Genomic DNA, 23,313 nt, shown 5'->3' with positions numbered 1-23,313 from the left:
GTAACAATGCCAAAATCAAGCAGATGCCCGTGTCAGGAGACATTAAGAGTTGTGTGTTTTTAGATCCTATTGTCTTTTCAGTTTGGGGCTCCAGTTTCTTCTTTGTGGCAAATAGTTATTTGGAAGCGATTATGACTAAAAAATTTAGGAAAGCCTGTGGTGCCCCCAAACCAATTAGTCCTTTTCAAACCCCACAGACCTGTCACCCATGGATGGCATCAGCACCTGTGGTCTAAAGGAGGAAGTGACCCTTCGAGTGGTAGTACGGATGCCCCCACAGCACATCATCAAAGGGGTAAGGAACTTCAGGAAGGGCCAGCGTAGGAACCCGCATAACACTGACGGTCCCCTGTTTTATGATGTACAAAAGTGACGTGCAGTCAGTGGAATCCATACTTTGAATTTTGAACTTCTCCTGGCCTAGCAGTATGCAATATGAAACTCTAATTGGGATATTGAACAGTGGCAGCAAACCACAGCTCTCAGTCAGCCACGTGATCACAGGGGAGATGACCCTCGCTTTACAGTGGACTGCATTGCTGAGCTATGTTCAGTAGTTTAGGGATATTAAACATCAGCTCAGGATATTTGCAATTCTTGATGAGTGTATCAGGATGTGACGTCATTATAAGTTGAAGAGCATCCGTTCCACCATACTGTTGTAAGAAATTCAGGGTTCCGAATGCTCCATACCAGAGTACTCAAATCCCCAAGCCTTCTAGGGTCTTCCTTTCTTAGAGTCATCTGCACTGAAGCTCACATGCTTCTACTTTGACCTTACAGGACTTGAAGCAGCAGGAATTCTTCTTGGGATGTAGCAAAGTCAGTGGAAAAGTTGACTGGAAGATGCTGGATGAAGCTGTTTTCCAAGTGTTCAAGGTAAAGGAATACATGTTCTCACCAGGGATGCTCATCCTGTCACGGGATATTGAGCCATTTATGCACTGGGACCCTGGGGACCTTGGATGCTCTATGGAGAAAGGGAACATAATAAGAGCATATGCCCTTCTCTTTCTCCACCTGCTTTTGTTTCCTCTAATATTTTCTCTTCCTTGTGGCTTTGTCAACTGCGTTGCATCTTTGCAGTGTCCCTCACCATCTCCTTCTTGTTCTCCCCTCTCTTCTCTCAGGACTATATTTCTAAAATGGACCCAGCCTCCACCCTGGGACTAAGCACTGAGTCGATTCACGGCTACAGCCTCAGCCATGTGAAACGAGTGTTGGATGCTGAACCCCCAGAGATGCCTCCTTGCCGTCGAGGTGTCAATAACATTTCGGTCTCCCTCAAAGGTCAGTCTTCATCTTTTGGGGTAAGATGGTGTGGCATCAAGTCAGGGAGGGGACCATCATGCATTTGTTCAGCAAGGATTTATCGAGAAGCTATAACTTGAAGGTGCTTGAGTAATGAGAGGTAGAAAAAGATAAATAAGATAAAGATAAGTTCTAACTTCTGTTCCCAGGAACATTTTTTAACCAAGCCTGGGCTTCTTGCTCTGCCCACTCAACTCCAGCTCAGAGTATGTCCCTAGAAACGAGGGCCAAGTTTTCAGAATTAGGGGCAAGGGGATTCCTATGGAACTGGGACACATGGCTCTGAGTGTCTTCAGTGGGCTTCTAGATAAAGAAAGGAAAGCTCTTTGGGGTCCCTTGCCCTCCTCAGGGCCACGTTCCAGACTCACGCTTTCCGTGGTGGGGTTCAGGTCTAAAGGAGAAGTGCGTGGACAGCCTGGTGTTTGAGACGCTGATCCCCAAACCGATGATGCAGCACTACATTAGCCTCCTGCTCAAGCACCGGCGCCTCGTGCTCTCAGGCCCCAGCGGCACTGGCAAGACCTACCTGACCAATCGCTTGGCTGAATACTTAGTGGAGCGCTCTGGCCGCGAGGTCACCGAGGGCATCGTCAGCACCTTCAACATGCACCAGCAGTCTTGCAAGGTGGCTGCCCCCAAGATCCCCTGCCAGCCTTCCTTCAGACCCCAGTCTCCCCAGGACCTTCCCTGGGTTCCTTTCTAGCCCCCTTTTCCTTCCGTCCCCACCTGCCATAATATTTTCCCTTTCTTCAGTATTCTTTTCCTTTCTTCCCTACCTCCTTTCTTTTCTGGCCTTCTCCCTCCCCTGCCCCCCCAATTTCTTTCCAGACTTTTGTCCTTAACTTCTTCCACCTCCACCTCTTCTTCTTTTGTCCATAGTTCTTTCTCCACACTTGGTCTAGTAAGCTGCCTTCCCTTTAGTTGATCATTGATGAAACTGACTCCTCGGCTCCACCTCACTCTCTGCCAACTCTGTTAGTTCCATCCCTTCTCTTATTTTCTTCCCTCTTCCTTCCTTTTCTGTATTCCTCTCTGACCTTGGGCTCTCTGGGAGGAATTATGCAGAGTTAAATATTATATATTGTGCCCCCCCTTCTCAGTGATGTCTTTTGTGCCCACTCTAATTCTTTGGAGTTGATTCAAATCTTAGATCTCTGCTGTTGTGGGGAGGCACATCCATTAACGGTAGAAAAGCCACGTAGAGAACAAAATGTATTCTCCACCTTTTGGGGATTTAGAGGCAACTGCTTAAGATGGTTGCTTGAGAGCCTCTGGGAGCACTGTTTATCAGTCTGTGGTAAATCTGGTTCTGAAATCAAATGTGTAAGTGCAACAAACAGGAGCCAAAGGCCCCAAGGAAATCCAGAACTAGCAGAGCTTCTCCAAAATTCCTTCCAGTGCGAATCTGGGTGCCAACTCCTGAGTGTTAACCCACGATTTTCTTTGATTCCAGGATCTGCAACTGTACCTCTCCAACCTAGCCAACCAGATAGATCGAGAAACAGGAATTGGAGATGTGCCCTTGGTGATCCTACTGGATGACCTGAGTGAAGCGGGCTCTATTAGTGAGCTGGTCAATGGGGCTCTCACCTGCAAGTATCACAAATGGTAAGCTGGGGTGGGGACTCATCACAATGGGAAGAGGAGGTCCAGTCCAGACCAACCTATGAGCTTTCCATTGTGTGTACGTGTGTTAAGACAGATCTAAGTGAATCTTTTAATCCTTTCTTTCCCCAGTCCCTATATTATAGGTACCACCAATCAGCCTGTAAAAATGACACCCAACCATGGCTTGCACTTGAGTTTCAGGTAAGAACCTTGGCACTGGAAGAACCTTCTAATCCTACCCAAGAGCCTACACACTAATTAAATCCTGGGCTCTGAGAGCAGAGGGGCACTAAGTACCAGAAGGAAAGAGAAGTAGCCAGAGCCTTTCAGGCTGGGCAGAGAAAATAGATATATTTGCATGTTAGCTACAAGGCAGAGGGGACCTTTAAGGAGATGAAAGGATAGCAAAACTAGGAGGGACTCTGATAGGCTGCTGTAATAGGATTCTCTGCCTTTCCACCCTGACCCAGATCAGAGAGGTCAGGTGGTTATTTGAAGAGGGTCACTGATTTGAGAACAGCTCTGCAGGAGGGGATGAATCCTCAGTGTCCCCATTGCCACTCTGACCCCACTCTCCCCATTCCTGGTGGCAGGATGCTGACCTTCTCCAACAATGTAGAGCCAGCCAATGGCTTCCTGGTGCGTTACCTGCGGAGGAAGTTGGTAGAGTCAGACAGTGACATCAACGCCAACAAGGAAGAGCTGCTTCGGGTGCTGGACTGGGTGCCTAAGCTGTGGTATCACCTCCACACCTTCCTGGAGAAGCACAGCACCTCAGACTTCCTCATCGGTACAGGACTCCAGCTCCCCTGGGGCAAGAGACAGCTTCCCTCTTATAGCGCACCACAGGCGGGTGCTCCCTTTGCTTTCTGGAGTCTTCATTCTGCAAAGGAGTTGCAAGCCTTGTGGCTGCAGACTTAGAACCACTTAACCATTAAACCATGAGTCCCAAGTTTTCAATTCTGTAAATGTTTCAACAAAATTGACACAGGTACATCAAATTTGTTGGAAACCACATTCTACAACTCATAGAGCCTTTACATATTAGCATGACCCTTATTCAAATAAATTAAAATAAAAGGGATGGGGTATAGCTCAATGGTAGACGACTTATTTAGGATGTGCAAGGCTTTGGAAAAACAAAACTAACTCCTCCCTCATCTTTCCCCACAATTAAGGAGGGAAAATATATAGGAGGGAATGGAAGCTCCTCTTGTTCCCTGTCTCCCTTCTACATTGTGAGGCATGATTTATGAGACTGTCCCCCAGGCACTCAGTGCCTACCGGTCATGATAATTCTAAATTTCCTTTGATAGTCTGGATGTCAGCCCCCTCTGCTTGGTACTAACAGATAAAGGAGGCATAAGACTGGGGAGGTGTAGGTATCTCAGCCATCTGCATGATCTCATTTTTTTCCCTAGGCCCGTGCTTCTTCCTGTCCTGTCCCATTGGCATTGAGGACTTCCGGACCTGGTTCATTGACTTGTGGAACAACTCCATCATTCCCTATCTGCAGGAGGGAGCCAAAGATGGGATCAAGGTAAGCCCCACCCTCTGACCCCTCTCAAACTCCACCATCAGGCTGTCCCACCTCGTAAAGGAGAAACATTTCTTCAATATTTAGCGTGGAACTATTGGGATTAGTTAGGTTCTCTTTAAAAAGATAGAGCAAGGTCTGTGTAGACTAAGCTGCTTTCCATTTGGCAGATGACTCAATGGCCACTGCCTCTAAGGCTCTCTCTCTAATCCTAGGCCTCTGGCTCTAAGCCCAGTTCACACCACTTTGTAGAAGGCAGAGCAATAGAAAAGTAATTGAGCTGGGAATTAAGTAAAGCTCTATTATAGCCTTAGCTATTTACTAACTACTAATCAGTGCGGTACATTGACCAAAGTTACTTAACCTTTTTAAATGTCCTCATGTATAAAACAGAGAGAGAGATAAATTCTGCTCTACCTTGTTTTGAAGACAAACAAAATAAGTAAAAAGATTTTTAAGTCAAAAAACTTTGTATAAGAAAGGAGCCATTTTATTTTTATTATTAGATTGATTGATTTATAATAATAATAATAATAATAATAATAATTATTATTATTATTATTATTCTTTTTTGGCACAAGGATTGAACTCAGGGGTACTTGACCACTAAGCCACATTCCAGCCCTATTTTGTATTTTATTTAGAGACAGGGTCTCACTGAGTTGCTTAGCATCTTGCTTTTGCTGAGATTGGCTTTGAACTCATGATCCTCCTGCCTCAGCCTCCGGAGCTACTGAGATTACAGGCATGCACCACTGCGCCCAGCTTAGATTTATTTTTATTTTATTTTGATTTTTTGATGGAGGAAATACCAGGGATTGAATTCAGGGGCACTCGACCACCAAGCCACATCTCCCACCCTATTTTGTATTTTTTTTATTTAGAGACAGGGTTCCAAACTCAATCCTCTTGTCTCAGCCTCCCAAGTCGCTGCGATTACAGAAGGGTGCCACCACACTCAGCCTTAGATTTATTTTAAAGTGATGAATTAAAAACACAAAATACAAATTAATGGAGTACCAAGTGATGATTCAATACATGTGTACATTGTGTAATGTTTAAGTCAGATTAAACATACCTACCTCCTCAAACAGTTATCATTTCTTTGGTAAGTAATACATCCTCTTGCACTTAAAATCCTTTTTCTTGCTTTTTGAAATTTACATTATTGTAATCTATAGTTACCCTACTATGCAGTAGCACACCAGAACTTCTCTAACTTCTAACTAACTACAACTGAGTACCCTGTGATCAACCTTTCCCCATCTTTGTCCCTTCTTCTCTCCCTCACCTCTGGTAACTACCATTCTACTCTCAACATCTGTATAAAGTTGACTTTTTTATTGATATAAATGCAGTATTTGTCTTTTTATGTCTGGTTTATTTCATTTAACATAATGATCTCCAGTTCCATCCATATTTTTGCAAATGTCAGGATTTTATTCTTTTATAGCTGAATACAGAGAAATTTTTAGATAGGGCTCGCTAAAATGCAAAGAATACCTTTGACAAAATTCAGCACCATGATAAAAACACTGAGGAAACTAGGGGAAGAAGGAACTTACCTTAACTTCATATATATATATATATATATATATCTCACAAAGCCAACATCATAGTGAATGGGAAAAACCTGAATGCAGTTCCTCTAAAATCAGGAACAAGACAGTGTGTCTGCTTTCACCACTCTTATTCAACATAGTTCTTGAAATTTTACGCAGAGCAGTTAGGCAAGAGAAGGAAATTAAAGGGACACCAATAGGAAAGGAAGACAGGTGTAATCTCAGCTGTTTGGGAGGCTGAGGCAAGAGGATCATAAATTTGAAGTTTGCCTAGGCAACTCAGTGAGACGCTATCTCAAAAAATAAAAATGGCTGAGGATGCAGCTCAGGTTAAAGACCCCTGGGTTTAGTCCCTTGTACTGGGGGAGGGGGGGAAGAAAGGAAGAAGTCAAATTATCACTGTTTGCAGATGATATGATCCTTTACTTAGAAGACCCAAAAAGCTCCACCAGAAGACTGCTAGAACTAAGAAACAAACACAGCAAAGTAACAGCATTGCAGGATACAAACTCATAGTACAAAAATCAATAGCTTTCCTATACACCAATAATAAATTTGCTGAAAAAGAAATCAGGAAAACTGTCCCATTCACAATAGCCTAAAAAGCAAAACAAACAACAGACAAACAAACAAAGAAAAAAAAAAAAACCTAAATCTAGAGCTGGGCATGATGGCTCACACCCATAATAAAAATAAGAATTCTAAAGAAGAATGAAATATCATTTGCAGGAAAATGGAACTTGAGAGCATTATGTTAAGTGAAATAAACCAAACAGAAAATGAAGAGCTGTATGTTTTCTCTGACATGTGGAAGCTAGAGAGAAAAAAGGGGGGAAAAGGTCTGTGTGTGTTGGTGGGCGGGGGGTGAGTCTCATGAAAATAGAAGGGAGCCCAGTAGAATAGAGGAAGGAGACCAGGGAAGTAGGGAGGGGAAGGATAGGAGAGGTCCTGGGATCCAATTATATTGTTATATCGTGTGCACGTACAAACATGTAACAACAGATTCTACTATTATGTATAAATATTATGCACCAATAAAAAAATAAAAACATTTTCACATAGATAAGTCTGTTTTCAAGAAAGTTAAAAAAAATTAAAGGTATTATGAGTAATGTAGAATTTCCTACTTGTAAAGCAAAATCACAGGGTCATAAAATTTGTGTTATATTATGTTTCAATGCACCCTTGGATCCATAAACAGATGAACAAAGAAAGTGTGGTATTCATATATACATAATAGAAAGCCATTCCTACTTAAAAAAGAAAGGAGTCCTGTCATTTGCAAAGACATGGAGGAACCTGAGGGACATGATCTGAAGTGAAACAAGCAGGGTCCAGAAAAGAAAGAACCCATGATCTCAATCTTATGTGGAATCCCAAAAAGTTGAACTCAAAGAGAGTAGAATGGGGGTTGCCAGAGACTGGGGAGGTGGGAGTTGGGGCTGTGTTAGTCGAAGGACACAAAATTTCAGTTCTACAGGAAAATTAAATACAAGAGTATAATGTGTTAACTGTGATTAATGTATTACATACTTGAAAAGAGAATAGATTTGTGTTCCCACCTCACATAAAAAAGTATGTGATCTCACATGCATATATTAATTTAGTTCAATTTAGCTACTCCACAATTTATGCATATTTCCACAAACATGGGTTTTCTTTTTGGCGTTTGTTTGTTTGTTTGTTTTGGTTCCAGGGATTGAACACAGTGGACTGAACTCAGTAACCACTGAGCCACATCCCCAGCCCTTTTTTTAAATTTTATTTTGAGTCAGGGTCTGGCTGAGTTGCTTAGGGCCTCTCTAAGGCTGGTTTTGAACTCACGATCCTCTTGCCTCCGCTTCCCGAGCTGCTGGGATTACAGGCATATGAAATAGATGTAATTTTTGTTTGTCAATTTAAAGAGTAAAATTAAAGAAAGATTTTTTTTTACACCTTTACTACAGTTTGTTATATTATCAAAATGATTTATATCAGTTTATACAAACATCTTTCTCGTTGGGAAGCTCAGGAAAATTCCACAGGAATAAGAGCCTCAAATTTTGTTCTGGTGGTGGTGATGGAGCAAACTATGGGAGATCTCCCACTGAGCTACGTCTTCAGTCCTTTTTATTTTGAGAGAGGATCTTGCTAAGTTGCCCAAATTGGCCTTAAATTTGCATTCCTCCTGACTCAGCCTCCCAAATTGGTGGGATTATAAGTGTGTGTCACTGCACCTGGCCAGAGCCTTAAATCTTTACATTTGAGGGAGTGCATGTTTTGAAGGAATATGATTTTGTGCAGGAACTATAAGAGAGTACACAAACAAGCCTCTAATCTGTGGGTTCCCCTCCCATTAATTTCTCCTCTCCAGGTTCATGGACAGAAAGCTGCTTGGGAGGACCCAGTGGAGTGGGTCCGGGATACTCTTCCCTGGCCATCAGCCCAACAAGACCAATCAAAGTTGTACCACCTGCCTCCACCCACTGTGGGCCCTCACAGCATTGCCTCACCTCCAGAAGACAGAACAGTCAAAGACAGCACTCCAAATTCTCTAGATTCGGACCCTCTGGTGAGTATAAGCCACACTAAGGTGAAAATAAAAGTACTGATGGATGGAATTTTTCCACAGTCTTCATGCATATTCAGAGGTGGGGGCTAAAGGAATTGAAAAGTTTCAACAAGTCCAGGACCAGAATGTAGCCAGTACAGAGCTCTGAGTACAGAATCTTGAGTTAGAGATTGCATGCTTACAGCCTTGCTGAAGCTAATTAATAATACATCCCAGCAAGATGCATTCAAGTAAAGACCCAACTTTCAGGCAGATTCCATGTAGAAATACCAACCAAAGAAGTAGAGCAATATGACACATTAGCACTCTCTACTTCTACCTTTCTTCTGCTACAATCCTGAGGACTGCTTCAGCTAAATGGATTTCATGCAACCCCTGTAGAAATCGGGCTGAGATGCATGACAAACTGGGCAGACATATCTAGATCCTCAGACTCTAATGAGGAAAGGCAAATTCAAACAAGGGAATAGTGTTTCACATTGGCAAAATTAATGTGTGGAAGCATAGACTTCACACTCTGCATGGGAGTGTTCATTGGTAAAACTATTCCAGAGGACATTCATCAGGTTATATTAAAATTTAACATATTTAGCTGGGTGCGGTGGCATATGCCTGTAATCCTAGCAATTCTGGAGGCTGAGGCAGGAGCATCACAGGTCCAAGCCAGCCTCAGCAGACCTTAGCAACTCAACAAGAACTTGTTTCTAAATAAAATACAAAAAAAGGTTTGGGGATATGGCTCAGTGGTTAAACGCCCCTGGGTTCAATCCCCAGTACAAAAAGAAAAAAAGAAAAACTTGCACAAATCCAGTGGCCTTGCAGTTTTACCTCTCAAGTAGGAAGTCTTCCAGTTGAGTCATAATGCATTTTTATTTAAATTATGACCTTGTCAAAAACAGATGAAGATAAAGAAAAGGAGATGAAAACCCTGAGATGTTTAGACCTGACATAGGATTTGTTAGCTGGGGAGAAACAGATTCATATAACATGGAGCCTCGCTGCTGGGTTATGATCTCCTGGAATGGGAATTGTTAGAGACAAAAGTGTTCTTATGACACTTCTCACATTCCCCCCAGTATTGGTGGGATGTGTGTTTCTTCTGCCCTCCCCTGAAGGGCACTCATGATGCAGGCAGAGGTGGTTCCCCCACACATCACACACGGCACCCTGTATAACGGAGATACCCCCAGGTGACCGCGTCCATGCATGTATTTACAAACAGGGTTGAAGCGATCATCATGCTTTTCATAAATAACCTCTTAACTCCAAGCTCTTAATCATTTCCAAACCAAGAATCAAACTTATGATCAAGGTTTTTCCTGTTTCCCTTCTGCAGGCAGGACCCAGCCTCCCTACTCTCATTAGTCTATTCCTTTGCCCCTCTTTAGATGGCCATGCTGCTGAAACTTCAAGAAGCTGCCAACTACATTGAATCTCCAGATCGAGAGACGATTCTGGACCCCAACCTCCAGGCAACACTCTGAGGTCCCAGCAGTCACTGTCACCCCGGACTACAGAAGGCTGGCATCAGCTTCCTTAGCTCCTCCTCTCCCCTCTTCTTTCAGAGCGCTAGCTCTCCAGCCGAGGAGGAGAACAGGAGGGAGGAGGAGGATAAGAAGAGGGGCAGGTTCTTGGTGCTGCACCTTGGAGAACTTCCTACTAGGGATTGGTGGGGTAGAGTTTGGGAACTTGTGTCCCCTAAATACATTTACTGGCCTCCTCTCACCATTTTGGGGAAAAGATGATTCTGGGTCTTTTCCTTGATTTCTTATTTCAATTATAAATTCCTGGGCTTTCTAGGAAAAGGGGTTCAGAAGACATCAAAAAACTCTGCAACAGCTCCTGATTCTCACAAACAACTCCGAGACAGTCACAGGTGGGGAGACCTGAGGGAGGCAGGACTCTCCGCGAACTTTCTTGCAGACCCTTCCCAACTCCATCACCACTGCCAACAACTCTTCCCCCAGAGATCTGGCCGGAGCCCAGAAAAGAAGCATGTGGTTTAAACAATGTGTAAATCAACCTGTAAAAGGTAAAATGCAATGGAAAAGATGAATCTGGAGAGAGGGGACCCAGTTGCCAAGAAAGAAAGAAAACTGCCAGCTCTTGCCTTCTGGATAACAGGGGATGTTGACAAGATGCCTGCCAAATCTAAGAAGTCGCCAAACCACAAAAATAACATTACAGCCTTCAGAGAAAGACTCCTAGCTCTGTCTTTCTACCCTCTAATTTAACATGCATGAGAGTCAATAAACCCTACTTTTTAATTTTTTATTTTTTTATTTTGCATTGATTTTTCCCCCCTACCATCTGCCTATTTATTTTCCTCCCCTGCTTCCCCCCTTCTTCACATGTCCGTGAGATACTGGGTTGCTTTTTGAGGGGTTAGTTTGGCTTTTCCAAGTGGATTTTCTTAGGAGAATCTGATGCCATCTAATTGGTACCAGCTAAACACCTGTCATGCCACTCTATGTGGCATCCTTAGGGCCTATATAAGACGTGAAGCACTGGATCAGCAGTAGTGGGAGAAGAGGAACCCAGTTCCTTTAACTTCCCTTTCGCAAAAAGCACACGTTCTGGCCAGGAGCTCAATTGGCAACTTTGAGCTTCATTGTAGACTGTAGGAAAACCAAGAAATTGGAGAGACTCTTCTATCTTGTGGCTTGCTTGTCCCTCTCACTGCACTATTTAATGGTAGCCATTTCACCTGACTGAATCAAAATTCCCCAGCCAGCCCTTACTATTTGTTTTTGACAGGTGAGTATTCACTTGTAAGAGACTGAACAGCCATGTGAGACACTCCAAATCAGAATTATAGGTTCAAGGAGCTTGATTTGGTGGCCAAAATATCTGCCTTCTGGGGAGATCCCACATCTTGCAAGAAGTTGCTCTTTTCCTGATGTCCTGAAGGTCTGCCAGTCCATGTTCCTTCGGTTGACGGATACTGAGTACTTAACTGTGTACCAGTTACTAGATTTAAAAAAATAAGAGACAAGACTTGGGCCCGTAAGCTCATGTCTAGTAGAAAATGTTGACCCCCCATTAAATGCATACTACCTTGTATCTGGACCTTCAGGATCACCCAAGAAATGTAGCTGAAATCCAAGAAGTCAGCTAAGAAGCCTTTGATTAGATGTCTAATACATTGGGGGCAGAAGATCTGGGATCAACTAAGGTGGAACCTGAAAGACTATGGAATCTTGCTTGTCTGGAGTTGGCAAGTCTACTTCCTGCCACTTCTGAAAGCCCTAAGGGAACATATTCCAGGCTGAACTGCCAAGTGGGCTGAAATTTCAGGGCTCTGCCAATCAGGGATATGTGGTGAGCTTGGGTTTAAAAGTTTGCTGTTCAGATTCCTAAGTAGCACAAGACTATCAGATTCTACAGGCATTCTGGATCACTCTGTTCCACCCAACCGAGGAGTAGATTCATCTGAATCTTCATATCAGAATATTTTCATTTAGTTCCCAAGATGGTCTAGTTTATCACCCCCCCCCCACCCCAAAGAAAAGCTTCTGTTTTCACATGGTAGCTCCCAGGGAAGACAGGGTCCTCTGTGCTGGAGACTATTATTGCTATTGCTGCTAATTCCATGAGCTGTGAAGATCCCCCAACCAACTTGGCTGTAAAATATGCAATTCTGTGGTGGGAAGAAGCTGTTTGTCCAAGGATGGTGCTGAAATCACTGCCTTAAGGTCTCTGCTGCGCAAAATGAGGCCCCAGAGCTGGGTGTTCCAACTTAGAAGGAAGGAAAGACCAGATGGGCTTGCTTTGGACCTAGGCCTCTTCTGTGTACCCTATTCCAAGCTCCAGTCCCATGGCAAGGCTTAGACTTTTAATGCCATCTTAATCGGATGGTTGAGCCCTTAACTCTACTTTCCGGTGCTGCCCAGCCAGTGCCTTCTGACATGGATGTTACTGGCTACTTGAGAAAAAGGAGAGGGGAGAGCCCCTTCTTCCATTCCAACTGCCTCAGACCGCAGAGAGATTCTTGTCTCTCTGGTAACCATGGATACCACCATGAATTTTGTGTGGATCTTCAGCAGGTTTTTTTCTGGAGGCTTCTCATGCTCTGACTTTTCATTTCTATTCTTGGGATCCATCACCCTCTGCTCTTGGTTGACTGCTGCATTTAGCCCAGGTGTCTAATTGCTTTCCTCCAGAAAGTGTGTTCCCAACTTTGTGAAGTGGTAATGAAGCCTCAGCTTTCCCTCTGCAGTCTGGGACCTTGTTTACAGTTGCACATCTGGGCCCCTCATGGTAGGGATTGATCATCTCACAAAGGAATCCTGAGTATTTGGCAACTGTAGAAGAAGGTTGGGCCTCCTCATGGTGCTATAACCCCTTGGGACGCTCATCCAGACTTCTCTGAAGCAGAACACCAAGCTCCCCCGACCTGCTGCAAGAATGAACGGCAAGGAGCAAATCCGCAGCGTTCTCTCCTACCTACACACCTGCTTCTTGGTTGAGACTACTGGGATCCCTCAAAAAAGAAAACCAGGTCCCATAGCTAAATTCTCAACCCCCAGGCACCTTTGGAAGAATCTGGCCTAATTCTGGAATTTGTACTGTTTCCTTCCTCTCCAGCCCCTGACTTCATCCCTTACCAAAGCGAGCTAGTATAGAACATGGTTCAATACCTAACATCAATCTATGGGGAGAGCCACAACTCAGAGAGAGGTTCCTCGGCAGAGTCCCCCTCATTTCTGGATGGGGAAGACCAACAAGATGTGTCCAATATATTTTTTTCTCAGTCCCTGCCTAGGCACTAAAAATAAAATACTAGCAAATTGGAGGCTAATATGGGACCTGGTGTGTGTGTGTGTGTGTGTGTGTATGTCTGTGTGTGTTCATGTGTGTGTTTGTGTGTTGTGTCTCACATACACACATAAGCAGTTGGTTGTTGCTATGTCCTATCCTGAGGCTTCGTAGAGTATATTTAAGAATTCTATTCTTTGTGGCCACTTTACGGTGCTTATTTCTGTCTTCATGTAAATTCTATACCAATGCTCTTCATGTAGTGTAGCCATTGGGAAGGTAGAGGCTGGCAGGAAAGAAGAATTGGCTAAAAGTCCATGGAGAGACCGATGTACTACATTTTGGTCTTGAGTTACCAATCTTCCAACTAATCCATCCATACTCCTTAAGGACTGAAGACAAATAGTGATTTTTTTTTCCTTTTCATTTCTTGCCTTCTGGTTTTCCTGGTTTGCAAGAGTATGAGTGCACCTAATCTTATCTGTTAGTTCTAGATCCCCAAGATATACTATTCAGAGGGATACCATGCCTTCTAGTGGTCTGAACTCTATTTCCTGTAGTATTCCAAAGAGTGGGAAGAGAGAAGCAGTAACAAACATCCTTATGTGGAAGGGCACCTGTGTGTAGCAACCCAGCATGTAGGTGAAATTTGCCTGACTGTATGGGACTCAGTCCTGCAAAACCAAGATCAAAGTGATGCGTACAATGAGACATTAAGGATTCTTTATTCCAATGTGTTTGCGAGGGAAATATGTTTAATTACACATTCATATACATTCAGCGTGGTTCACATTGGCAAATGCAGCTCTTCATCATACTTTTCTTTCCTTAATCCTGTACCCCATAAGCTACCTTCCATGATAGGACAAAAAAAAAGGTCGTATGGGGCACTATGTTCCCAAAGCCTGATACTGCCCTTTATAACTGAATCAGTTTTATATATTCATGACATCAATAAATCTCCAGAGATCTATCTCACTGCCCAGAGGGCAGGTGTGCGTGTCTGCTCAGCCTAGCCCTAGAAGCAAGTACTGCCACCACAGATCCTAGAGAAGGTAGAACAAACTGGATGGAATTATAGCCTTAAAGTAAGGGAACCTCTTGAAATTCAGAAGCTGCAGGGAGACCAAGGCAGATACAGATGTTTTAACCATTTTTTTTTTAATGTTTATGACTTGGAAAATTTTCTATCATGTGATTATAAAAGTGAACCCCTAGTTTCTTGGTTCAGCCCTTCAATTATGAAGACCATGGTTCTCAAAAGGATGGTTCCAGACTACTAGAATCAGCAGCAGCATCTGGGTACTTATTAGAAATTAAATTCTCAGGCTCCACCCTGGGCCTAATGAGTCAGAAACTCCAGGGGTAGAGCCCAGCAACTCCTGTGAAGAAACCCCGCAGTGAATCTGATGCACGCTGAACTTGGAGATTTGACTGTTTTAAAGGGAAAGCTAAGTATCAGAGTGCCTACTTTCAGGGGCTTTAGGACCAAAAATAAGAAGGTCCTAGGTTATAATCCAGATGTTACTATTAGTTTCAACATCACTTTTATCATACTTCTTTATGTTTCGGTTTTCCTTATGTTTAATTTAACAAAGGAAACAATATGTGCACTTCCAGGTGGAAGTTAGAGGAGTGTTTGCAGCTTTCCTAGTTGAATGCAACCTTCAGAGAAAAATGTCACCTCTGAAATTTCTACTTGGCAATCTGCATGGAGGAAAGTGGTTGGAGGTCTCTTCCAGATTGCTCTTCTGGCGGACTATTTGTGTCTATTCTTACCTTTTCCCAATTGTGTAATAGAATGGGAAAAGTAAAAAAAAAAAAAAAAAAAAAAAAAAATTTAAATTAATTTGTATTTCCATAACAAAATGTTCTCCCAGGAACATCCCTCTCCTTTATTTGAGTTGCAAAGAGCACTACTGGTCTGAGAACCTGGTCAGAACCTTCTTCCCCAAGGCAGCTAACAACTTAAGTGTTCCAGGATTCCAAGGAGACCCCTTCTCTGTGCTCTGCTGGGCACCTAAATCCTTGGACTTAAGCTTTCCCCACATCAGGTCGTGGATACAGAACTACTCAGCCAAGGCAATAGAATAAAATCCGTAAAAAAAAAAAAAAAAAAAAAAAAAAAAAAAAAGTCTGAAAAGAGCTTCATATATTTCAAAGTTCACAGACTCATGGGGCCATGGGGGAGATAAGGTTGTTTGGAACTGGTTTTGTTTCAAGTTTGTTGATTTTTTTCCCTGTGAAAGAGCTTGAGGATTGAGCACAAAGAAGCCTATTAGGACAGGTCTCCTGTGCCCTGGCACTCAGCACTTGGAGGAAGGACTAAAGCCGAAGGAAGGCAAATAATTGCACTAAAATCACTCCCTTAGTACCCCAGAAAGCCTGCCATGGGTCCTCTGGCCAACTCTGAGGGGGTCACCCTGCTTCCCTGCCATTTTTCTGAGAAGGAAGAAAGTAAGGAACAGGCTCGTGTTGCAGCCAATCTCTGGACTACTGCTGTGCAGTGGGCCACCACTTCCTAATGTTCTTTTGTTTTAAAAAAAATCTTTTTTTTTTTAAATGAATTCTCTAGCTTCCTTCCCCCCCACCCCCACCCCATCCTGTTTGGGTCAGCACTCTGTGATGGAGTTTGTGTTTCTCAAGTGCATGGTGTTCCTCAGGTGGAGGGTGGGCAGGAATTTTCACAACAGTTTTTTGTTTTTGTTTTGTTTTTAATTTATTGGGCACAAAACCTCAAACCAGGATGTGTGTGTTTATGTATGTATGTGTGTGTGTGTGTGTGTGTGTGTGTGTGTTTGATTGATCTGTTGTTGTTGTTTTTTTTCCTCTCTCATTTGACCCTTGCCTCTTCCAACCTACTCCCTTTTATAGCTAATGTAGAAAAAGCAAAATTGAATCTGGAAAGGAAATGGTTGTATATAGTTGCGGTAACAATCATGAAGAGAGCTGGGCTGTCCCCTCAGTAATTCATTTTAAATAACAAATTGGTCAAAAATTAAATTCATGCCTGGGCCAGCTGAAGAGGCCTTCCTCCCTCACCATGGTGGTCCCCCTCATCTGGGCCCTCTGTCCTCAGGCATGTCTCTTCTCAGCAAGATTCATCTGTTCAATGCCATTTGCGTTTCAATAAAGTTATCTCCTGTATTGTCCACTGGTTCTCCAGCTCCCTCTCTGCCTGATTTCTGTCTCCATTTATTTTATGACCCATTACTTGATCTGGAAAGTAAGTCTGGTTGTGGTCATTTGCCAAACCCAGAGGCAAACCCACCTGCCTGGAAATGCCCAAACCCCAAATCCTAAATGGAATCTCTTTTGACTCCTTTGGTTGAGGTGGGGATGTCTCTGAGTCCTCCATCCATTGCCACAAAGTTTGAAAACATACCACCTGCTGGACATCCCTGAATTGTTTTTTTTTTTTTTTTTTGGGGGGGGGGGTAAAAGTGAATTAACCTTTAAGTAACTGTTCTAAAAATGAAATTCAGTTTCTCCTCCTGGCCACTAGAAGAAGGAAAATAAGTCTTAACTATTCTCTATTGTAGAATTCAGGTCCAAGAAGCAATCTTCTCCCTATGAAAGTATTGTGGTAACACAGACCACCTCTGCCCTCCTAATATGGGAGGTGATAAATGAATACTACTCAAAATAAATCAAGAAAGCATTCTAAAGCATTCTTCTGGAAGAATCCTCAGATGAGGTGACTTCGTCTTCATCAGTTGTTAATAGTTTAGCATCCACAGTCTTGGAACTGTCTTAAGAATTACTAGTTTTGGGGCTGGGGATGTGGCTCAGCGGAAGAGTGCTCGCCTAGAATGTACAAGACCATGGGTTCAATCCTTAGCACCACATAAAAATAAATGAAATAAAGGTATTGTGTCCAACTACAACTAAAAAATAAAATATTAAAAACAAAAATTACTAGTGTCCTTTGCCACTTGGAAATGAGAGTAAACATTCCTGGAAACCACTTTATGAACAGCTTACAAAGAAATACCTGTTCCTTTTTGCTCCAATAACATACAATTGCAATTGCATCCCTTTAGCCACTACATACTTGCCAGGCTCCCAGGTTTATTTTTTGTTGTTTTTTGTTTGTTTGGTTGGTTAGTTTGGTTTTCATGGTTTTGGCTTTTTGTTTTTTTGGTACTGGGGATTGAACTCAGGGGCACCCAACCACTGAGCCACATCCCAGTCCTATTTTGTATTTTGTTTTGAGACATGGTCTCACTGAGTTGCTTAGTGCCCGGCTTTTGCTGAGGCTGGCTTTGAACTCCTGGTCATCCTGGCTCAGCCTCCCCAGAGGAAGCACAGGGGTTACATTTCCCGGGTTACCTCACCGGCCAGGCTCCTGTATTTTCTTTTTCTATTCTTTATTTTTTAAATATCTTTTCTAGTTGTAGATGGACACAATATCTTTATTTATTTTTATGTGGTGCTGAGGATGGAACCCAGTGCCTCACACATGCAAGGCAGGCACTCTACCACTGAGCTGCAGCCCCAGCCCAGGCTCCTGTATTTTCAACTCCTCTCTCTAATTTCCTCCATCTACATTGTTGAGTAGTATATATCCTGGGCCATTTCGTATATTAAATAACTTCTGTTCCCACTTCTTGAGATGTCCAGCCATAATTTCACTTGAGGGAGGTGGCATATATTCTCAGCTATCAAATTCTCACATAAAGTGTCAATCTGGAGAAAATACCCTTTTACATGTTGGTACTCTCCCCTTCCATCACCTTCCCGTTTTGAGGTTGGGTTCATCTAGGCTGGAAGGTAACCCTACCCACGCCCAGGCCCACGCCCATTGCCTACTTCCCTTCAGTTTCTCCCAGCGCCCTATCTGTGGTTCCTAAGGCTAATCAATGAAGAAATTAAATTTAGCCAATTTTTTTTTTCCGTCTGTGGTGGGGTGGGTGGAGGAGAAAGAAGTTGATTTAAAATGGGTGGTCTTTCTGACTCAGTCTCCTCTCTTTAAAGCCCTCAAAAGAATCCTTTTCCTTTTTCATTTTGGTGGGGTGGGTATTGGAGTTGGAACCAGGGGCGTTTCACCATTGAGCTACATACCTAGCCCTTTTTATTTTACAGAGGTCTTGCTAAATTGTTGAGGCTGGTCTTGAACTTCAATCCTCCGGCCTCAGCCTTCCCATTCTCTGGGATTACCGACATGCATCACCACACTCAGCCCTCGTCATCCATTTCCACCCCGCCTCCTCTCCCCTAACACAGTGTCTAATATGTGAACGACCCTTGAGTCTAAAGGCATACACCACAGCCTTTATTCTAAGTGAGATGGCTCACCTACTGTGCGACTTTAGAAAAGCCCCTTAATCTCTCTGGGATTCCCTTTCGACATAATCCTGAAGCGATCCTTGCTGACAAAGGTGCAGTTTTCGTTTAAGCGGCAAGAGGCGCTGTCTCTGGAGGTTTAGATCCATTCCCCGCCTCCCGCCCGCTCCCGCGGAATCTGGTGCGCAGGCGCGGCTTCGTGGATTGGCCGTGCGCGGGAGCCGTCATTCAGTGGCGGGTCCGGGCTGGGGGACTGAGGGGAGAAAAGATGGCGGCGGCAGCTGCAGCTGGTGCGGCCTCCGGGTTGCCAGGTCCAGTAGCACAAGGATTAAAGGAGGCGTTGGTGGATACTCTCACTGGGATTCTGTCCCCAGTGCAGGAGGTGCGGGCTGCTGCCGAGGAACAGATTAAGGTGCTGGAGGTGACGGAGGGTGAGTGAGGTGGGACCGTCACGAGGATGGTTGGGACCTGTGCGGGCCTCACAGTCCGCTGACTGCAGCTCGGGACCGGCAAGGCACACACGGAGCTGGGCGCCGGGGAGTGGAGTAGGAAGCGCGAGAGGTTGATGTCGCTGGTGGCTGTGAAAGTCCCAGAGACCGGAGGCGCGTCTAAAAAGAGCGGGGCCGGAGAGGTGGAGCCTCCGCGGGGAAAGGAGGGTGGAGACTTGAAAAGAGATGGAGCCTGGGATCTGCCGAGGACAGAGATGGAGATCGACTTTGTGGTGTTGGTGCCGCGCGGTCTGGGAGATCATTTTTGCTTGCAGGACCAGGGTCTTTAGCTGTTCTCATCAGCTTGATTGTATTGTGATTAGAGTAGGGGGAGCTGCTAGAAATGGCGAGAGGGCAGTGGCTATCAAATCTAGTGGATGTCATCAAACAAGTTTCTGCCACCGACTTTAAACCTGGCTGGTTGTTTGTACGTGTCATGTTGTCTCATAATTTATAAGTTATAAGCACATGCAGCTGCTGCACCTTTCTGACCACACTCCCCGTGTATTTTTGGAGTTATTTGCAGTTATTAAATACGATTTCTGTGTGGAGGAACCGATCTTCCTTTGTTTTTGATCTTTGTCCCCATCCTCCTATTATGTGTGTTAAAGTGATGGAGGAGAAAATAAACTATTGAGTTGAGAGATTTTTTTTGTTAGTTTCCTGCTATGGACTTTTCATCAGGCCCAGCTTAGCCACTGTACAAAGAAGAGTTTAATCTACTACAGAAGGGAATATCTTCTTGGTCTTTATGTAAGAAATATATTTGGCCATAGCTTCACTGTAACTACAAGTCCTCAGAATTTCCCAGTTCAAGGGAATACTTCCTCCACTCCTTAAATTTAGGCATCTGCAAAGAGAAATTGTCCATGGTCTGATTGATTGCATTCAAAACCTCGAGTTAACTCTCCCACGAGACTTCTTTTTCCTGAAAAGAAATGAAGACAAAAATCTCCCTTAAATTTAGTTTTACGTTTACTTGTAATATGAAAGGGCTATTGAAAACATTGAGATTTGGGATTAAGAGCCATTCTGAAAGTTCATTTGTAGTTTTTATTGTTCTGTAAAATATCAGACTCTACAAAAGGAGGAACCACTGGCTAGGAGAAAGCTGTTGGAAAACCATGTATAAAATAATCTGAGGGGGGATTTTATTGCCTCCTATGTAAAATTCCTTTATTCACATTAATGTCTCTGCCTTTCTTGGATATGAAGAAGGAAGAGTGAAAAAACAGATACCTCATCAAATTAATTTTCCACTTGAATAAAGTTGGTGGTTTGATACAAATTGATCCCAACTAAATCTTCTTTGAATGATACCCAGTGGTCTTGGTGCTCCAAAGGCATGTCTGACACTTTTCCATAAAAGGTAGACCTTAGCTTGTTTTAAACTGCCAGTAACTCCTCTTTGGCTTTGATTTCTTCTACAGCTGTAGCCAAAAGCCGTGGCCTCAGTAGCCGTGGCCTCTACAGCCGTAGCCAGAGTCAATTGTAAATTTCCTGAGATCTTTTTGAAGTTCTGGTCTCCCACTTTCTTTGCCTTTTTGGGTCTTGAAATCAAAAATTAAATTTCAAAAGTACAGAGATTTGATCCAGGCCACTGGTGGGAAATAGATGAACTCTCCCTCTCAGTTCTTCCTCCCTCCCCCAAAACTTACTGGTGTTGTGCTGTTGTGCATGCTGTGAGAGAGGTATGGAAATTATCCTGATATTGGTCCAGTAATAAGGCATACGACTAGGGTTTAGGTTGTGGTTACAGGGCTGGATCAAGTCTGCGGGGGGGAGTTGAGTATACTGCCTTAGGCCCTTTAAAGGTTGTGTCTTTACAATTGTCTGGTTCCTTGTGTTTATCAAAAAAAAAAAAAAACTATAGTTTTATCCCCTTCTGTACATATTTTTAGATGGACATGGTGGTTCATCCCTTAAATACACTATACTCTCTTTTTATGACCTTTAACAAGTTATCTTTGCTATTGGCTCCACAGTCTCTCCCATCTTATATTCTAACTCCCTCAGATGTTTTCTGAACATGGTCTAATAGCTTCTTCTCCACCATCTTCCTTACATGAAAATGTAGAACCTGACTTCCCAGCCAGGATTTAGCAAACTACATGGCCTGGTGAAACTGGGAGGAGTCGCCCCTGCTATTAGAATGCCCTGCAAGCCAAGGTGAGGAGGCTTTCTTGCAGTTGAATGAATAGATGATTTTCTACTCAAGATTGCTTCACAATTTTGTTGTGTCTTAGTAACAAACCTTCCCTCTGGCCTTAGAAAACACTCTTCTTTACAACTTAAAATTAATGAGAAATCTGGGAGTTGGTGTCTAATATTATTGTGTACTTGTCATCTTTTTATCCTTTTTGGTTTCCATAGAGCACAGGGTCGGATGACCACCAGATATAGTCCCTCATTCCTCTCAAATAACCATACGTCTTTGTGAGCCATTCATTGTTGCCTCACCTAGGATATTAGTTCCACCAAGCTGTTAGGATCATCTAGTCTATTCCTTTTGCCAAAAAGAAGTGCCACCTTCCTTGACTGCCAACTGATGCCCCCTAGTCTTCAAGATTTAAATGGAAGAATCTTTAATTTGGGAAAAGAGCACAGGTCATTTGTCAACTCTATCTTAAAAGAACAGACAAAAATCAGGTGCAGTCCCCCACGCCTGTTATTCCAGCTACTTGAGAGACTGAGGCAAAAGAATTAAAAGTTCAGGGCCAGCCAAGGTGAGACCTGTCTCAAACAAGAAGAAGAGAGCTGAAGAAGTAGCTAAATGGTAGAGTGCTTGCCTAGCATGGACAAGGCTGTGGGTTCAATCTCCAGTACTACAAAAATTTTAAAAAGAGAAGAGACAAGCAGTGGCTTATATGCCTATAATCCCAGTTACTTTGGAGACTCAAGCAGGAATATCATAAGTTCGAGGCTGTCTGTGCAATTTAGTGAGACCTTGTCTCAAAAAGGGGTGGGGATGTGATTCAGTGGTAGAGTGCCCCTGGGTTCAATCCCCAGTACCAAAAAAGAAAGAAGGAGAGGGAGTAAGAGAGAGAGAAAGGAAGAAGAAAAGTATTGACAAGAGAAGTTGACATGCTTTGGCCAGATTGCATCATAGATAGAATTTTAAGAAGCTGTTTTCTTAGAAAATGGAGTTGCTAGAACCCTGACTTATTTAGTGTGTGTATCTGAAAATGATCACAATAGTTTGCTTTACTGTCAAGGTCAGCCTTGGCTGTCTCAAAGTAAAAAATAAAAAGGGCTGGCTGGGGGTGTAGTTTAGTGATAGAATGCCCCTGGGTTCAATCCCTGGTACCAAAAACAAACAAACATAGTTTGCTTCATCATCAGCCTGGTGTCCTGGGATGATTTTCTTGAACCCATGAGATTGCCATTTTTTCCTAGTCACTTGGATCCAGGGAAACCTAGCAAACCTCTCTGAATAGTTAAATTCTATTTAACAGGGTTAATTAGAAAATGTGGTGTCATTTACCACCTTGTTCAGACAGTACTCCCATCAAGGATTGAAAAGAATAGTACTTGAAAGTTTGGAAGTTTCTTTGCTATATGATTTTCAGCAAATAATTGTTACTTTTGCATTTTTCTTAGGATTGAGATTTTGAGTTGGATCAGCAGAGTTTAGAAATTTAGTTCTGCCTAAATAGGGTAAAAATAAGAAGTTTTTTGATTTGTTAGCATGTTCTTTGAGTTCCATGTATTAATAGGGTCATATGAAACATTTTATAAACAGTCTGGAGAGATTATAAACTACCAAAAGTCTCCTACCATAAAATCTTAATAATCTCAATTTAGCTTCATTGACCTTTTTGTGGAAGAGGGTCCAGTTTATGGTAAGATGATGACTTGTGAAAAGATAATTTCTTAATTTTTGGCATATTTATGCTGTATTTTCTATATCTCAGAATGAAGTTCTTTTACTTTCCTCTAAGAGCATCACCTAATTTTTGGATGAATTGCTTTCATTTATAACCTTTAATTCCCTATATCAGCATAGCACAGACTTTCTAATATAGATTTAGACTATAGGAAATTTTCTTCTATTAGTTATTTCAATTTTTTTTGACTATTAGAAATGAAGACATTTCTCCCCCATCATTTGGCCTTGACTTGGTCTTTTCTTCCCCCCACCCCCCTCTCTTTTTTTTTTCCCCCTAATGCTGGGAATTGAACCCAGGACCTCATGGGTTCAATTAGGCAAAC

The 23,313-nt window shown here is 43.0% G+C and overlaps 2 protein-coding genes across 5 annotated transcripts in view; both read left to right on the top strand.

Annotated features, from left to right (window-relative positions):
• Nav1 (neuron navigator 1) overlaps positions 1–15,075 on the top strand; it is a 249,895-nt gene extending 234,820 nt beyond the window's left edge. For all 3 annotated transcript variants that reach the window (XM_077802994.1, XM_026397163.2, XM_077802995.1), the window contains 10 exons: positions 198–295; positions 784–879; positions 1,131–1,290; positions 1,701–1,936; positions 2,765–2,919; positions 3,049–3,120; positions 3,513–3,709; positions 4,341–4,459; positions 8,372–8,569; positions 9,958–15,075. In XM_077802994.1, the coding sequence (XP_077659120.1) occupies positions 198–295; positions 784–879; positions 1,131–1,290; positions 1,701–1,936; positions 2,765–2,919; positions 3,049–3,120; positions 3,513–3,709; positions 4,341–4,459; positions 8,372–8,569; positions 9,958–10,053 (1,427 nt within the window). In that variant the 3' untranslated portion in view covers positions 10,054–15,075. The remainder of the gene's footprint in view (positions 1–197; positions 296–783; positions 880–1,130; positions 1,291–1,700; positions 1,937–2,764; positions 2,920–3,048; positions 3,121–3,512; positions 3,710–4,340; positions 4,460–8,371; positions 8,570–9,957) is intronic.
• Positions 15,076–18,853: 3,778 nt separating this feature from the next.
• Ipo9 (importin 9) overlaps positions 18,854–23,313 on the top strand; it is a 49,449-nt gene continuing 44,989 nt past the window's right edge. For both annotated transcript variants that reach the window (XM_026397160.2, XM_026397159.2), the window contains exon 1: positions 18,854–19,044. In XM_026397160.2, the coding sequence (XP_026252945.1) occupies positions 18,882–19,044 (163 nt within the window). In that variant the 5' untranslated portion in view covers positions 18,854–18,881. The remainder of the gene's footprint in view (positions 19,045–23,313) is intronic.

The sequence above is a fragment of the Urocitellus parryii genome, chromosome 9 (assembly GCF_045843805.1).
Source record: "Urocitellus parryii isolate mUroPar1 chromosome 9, mUroPar1.hap1, whole genome shotgun sequence".
Lineage (NCBI taxonomy): Eukaryota > Metazoa > Chordata > Mammalia > Rodentia > Sciuridae > Urocitellus > Urocitellus parryii.
The sequence above is the reverse complement of the archived record's forward strand: the minus strand, read 5'-3'. Positions and strand labels throughout refer to the sequence as shown.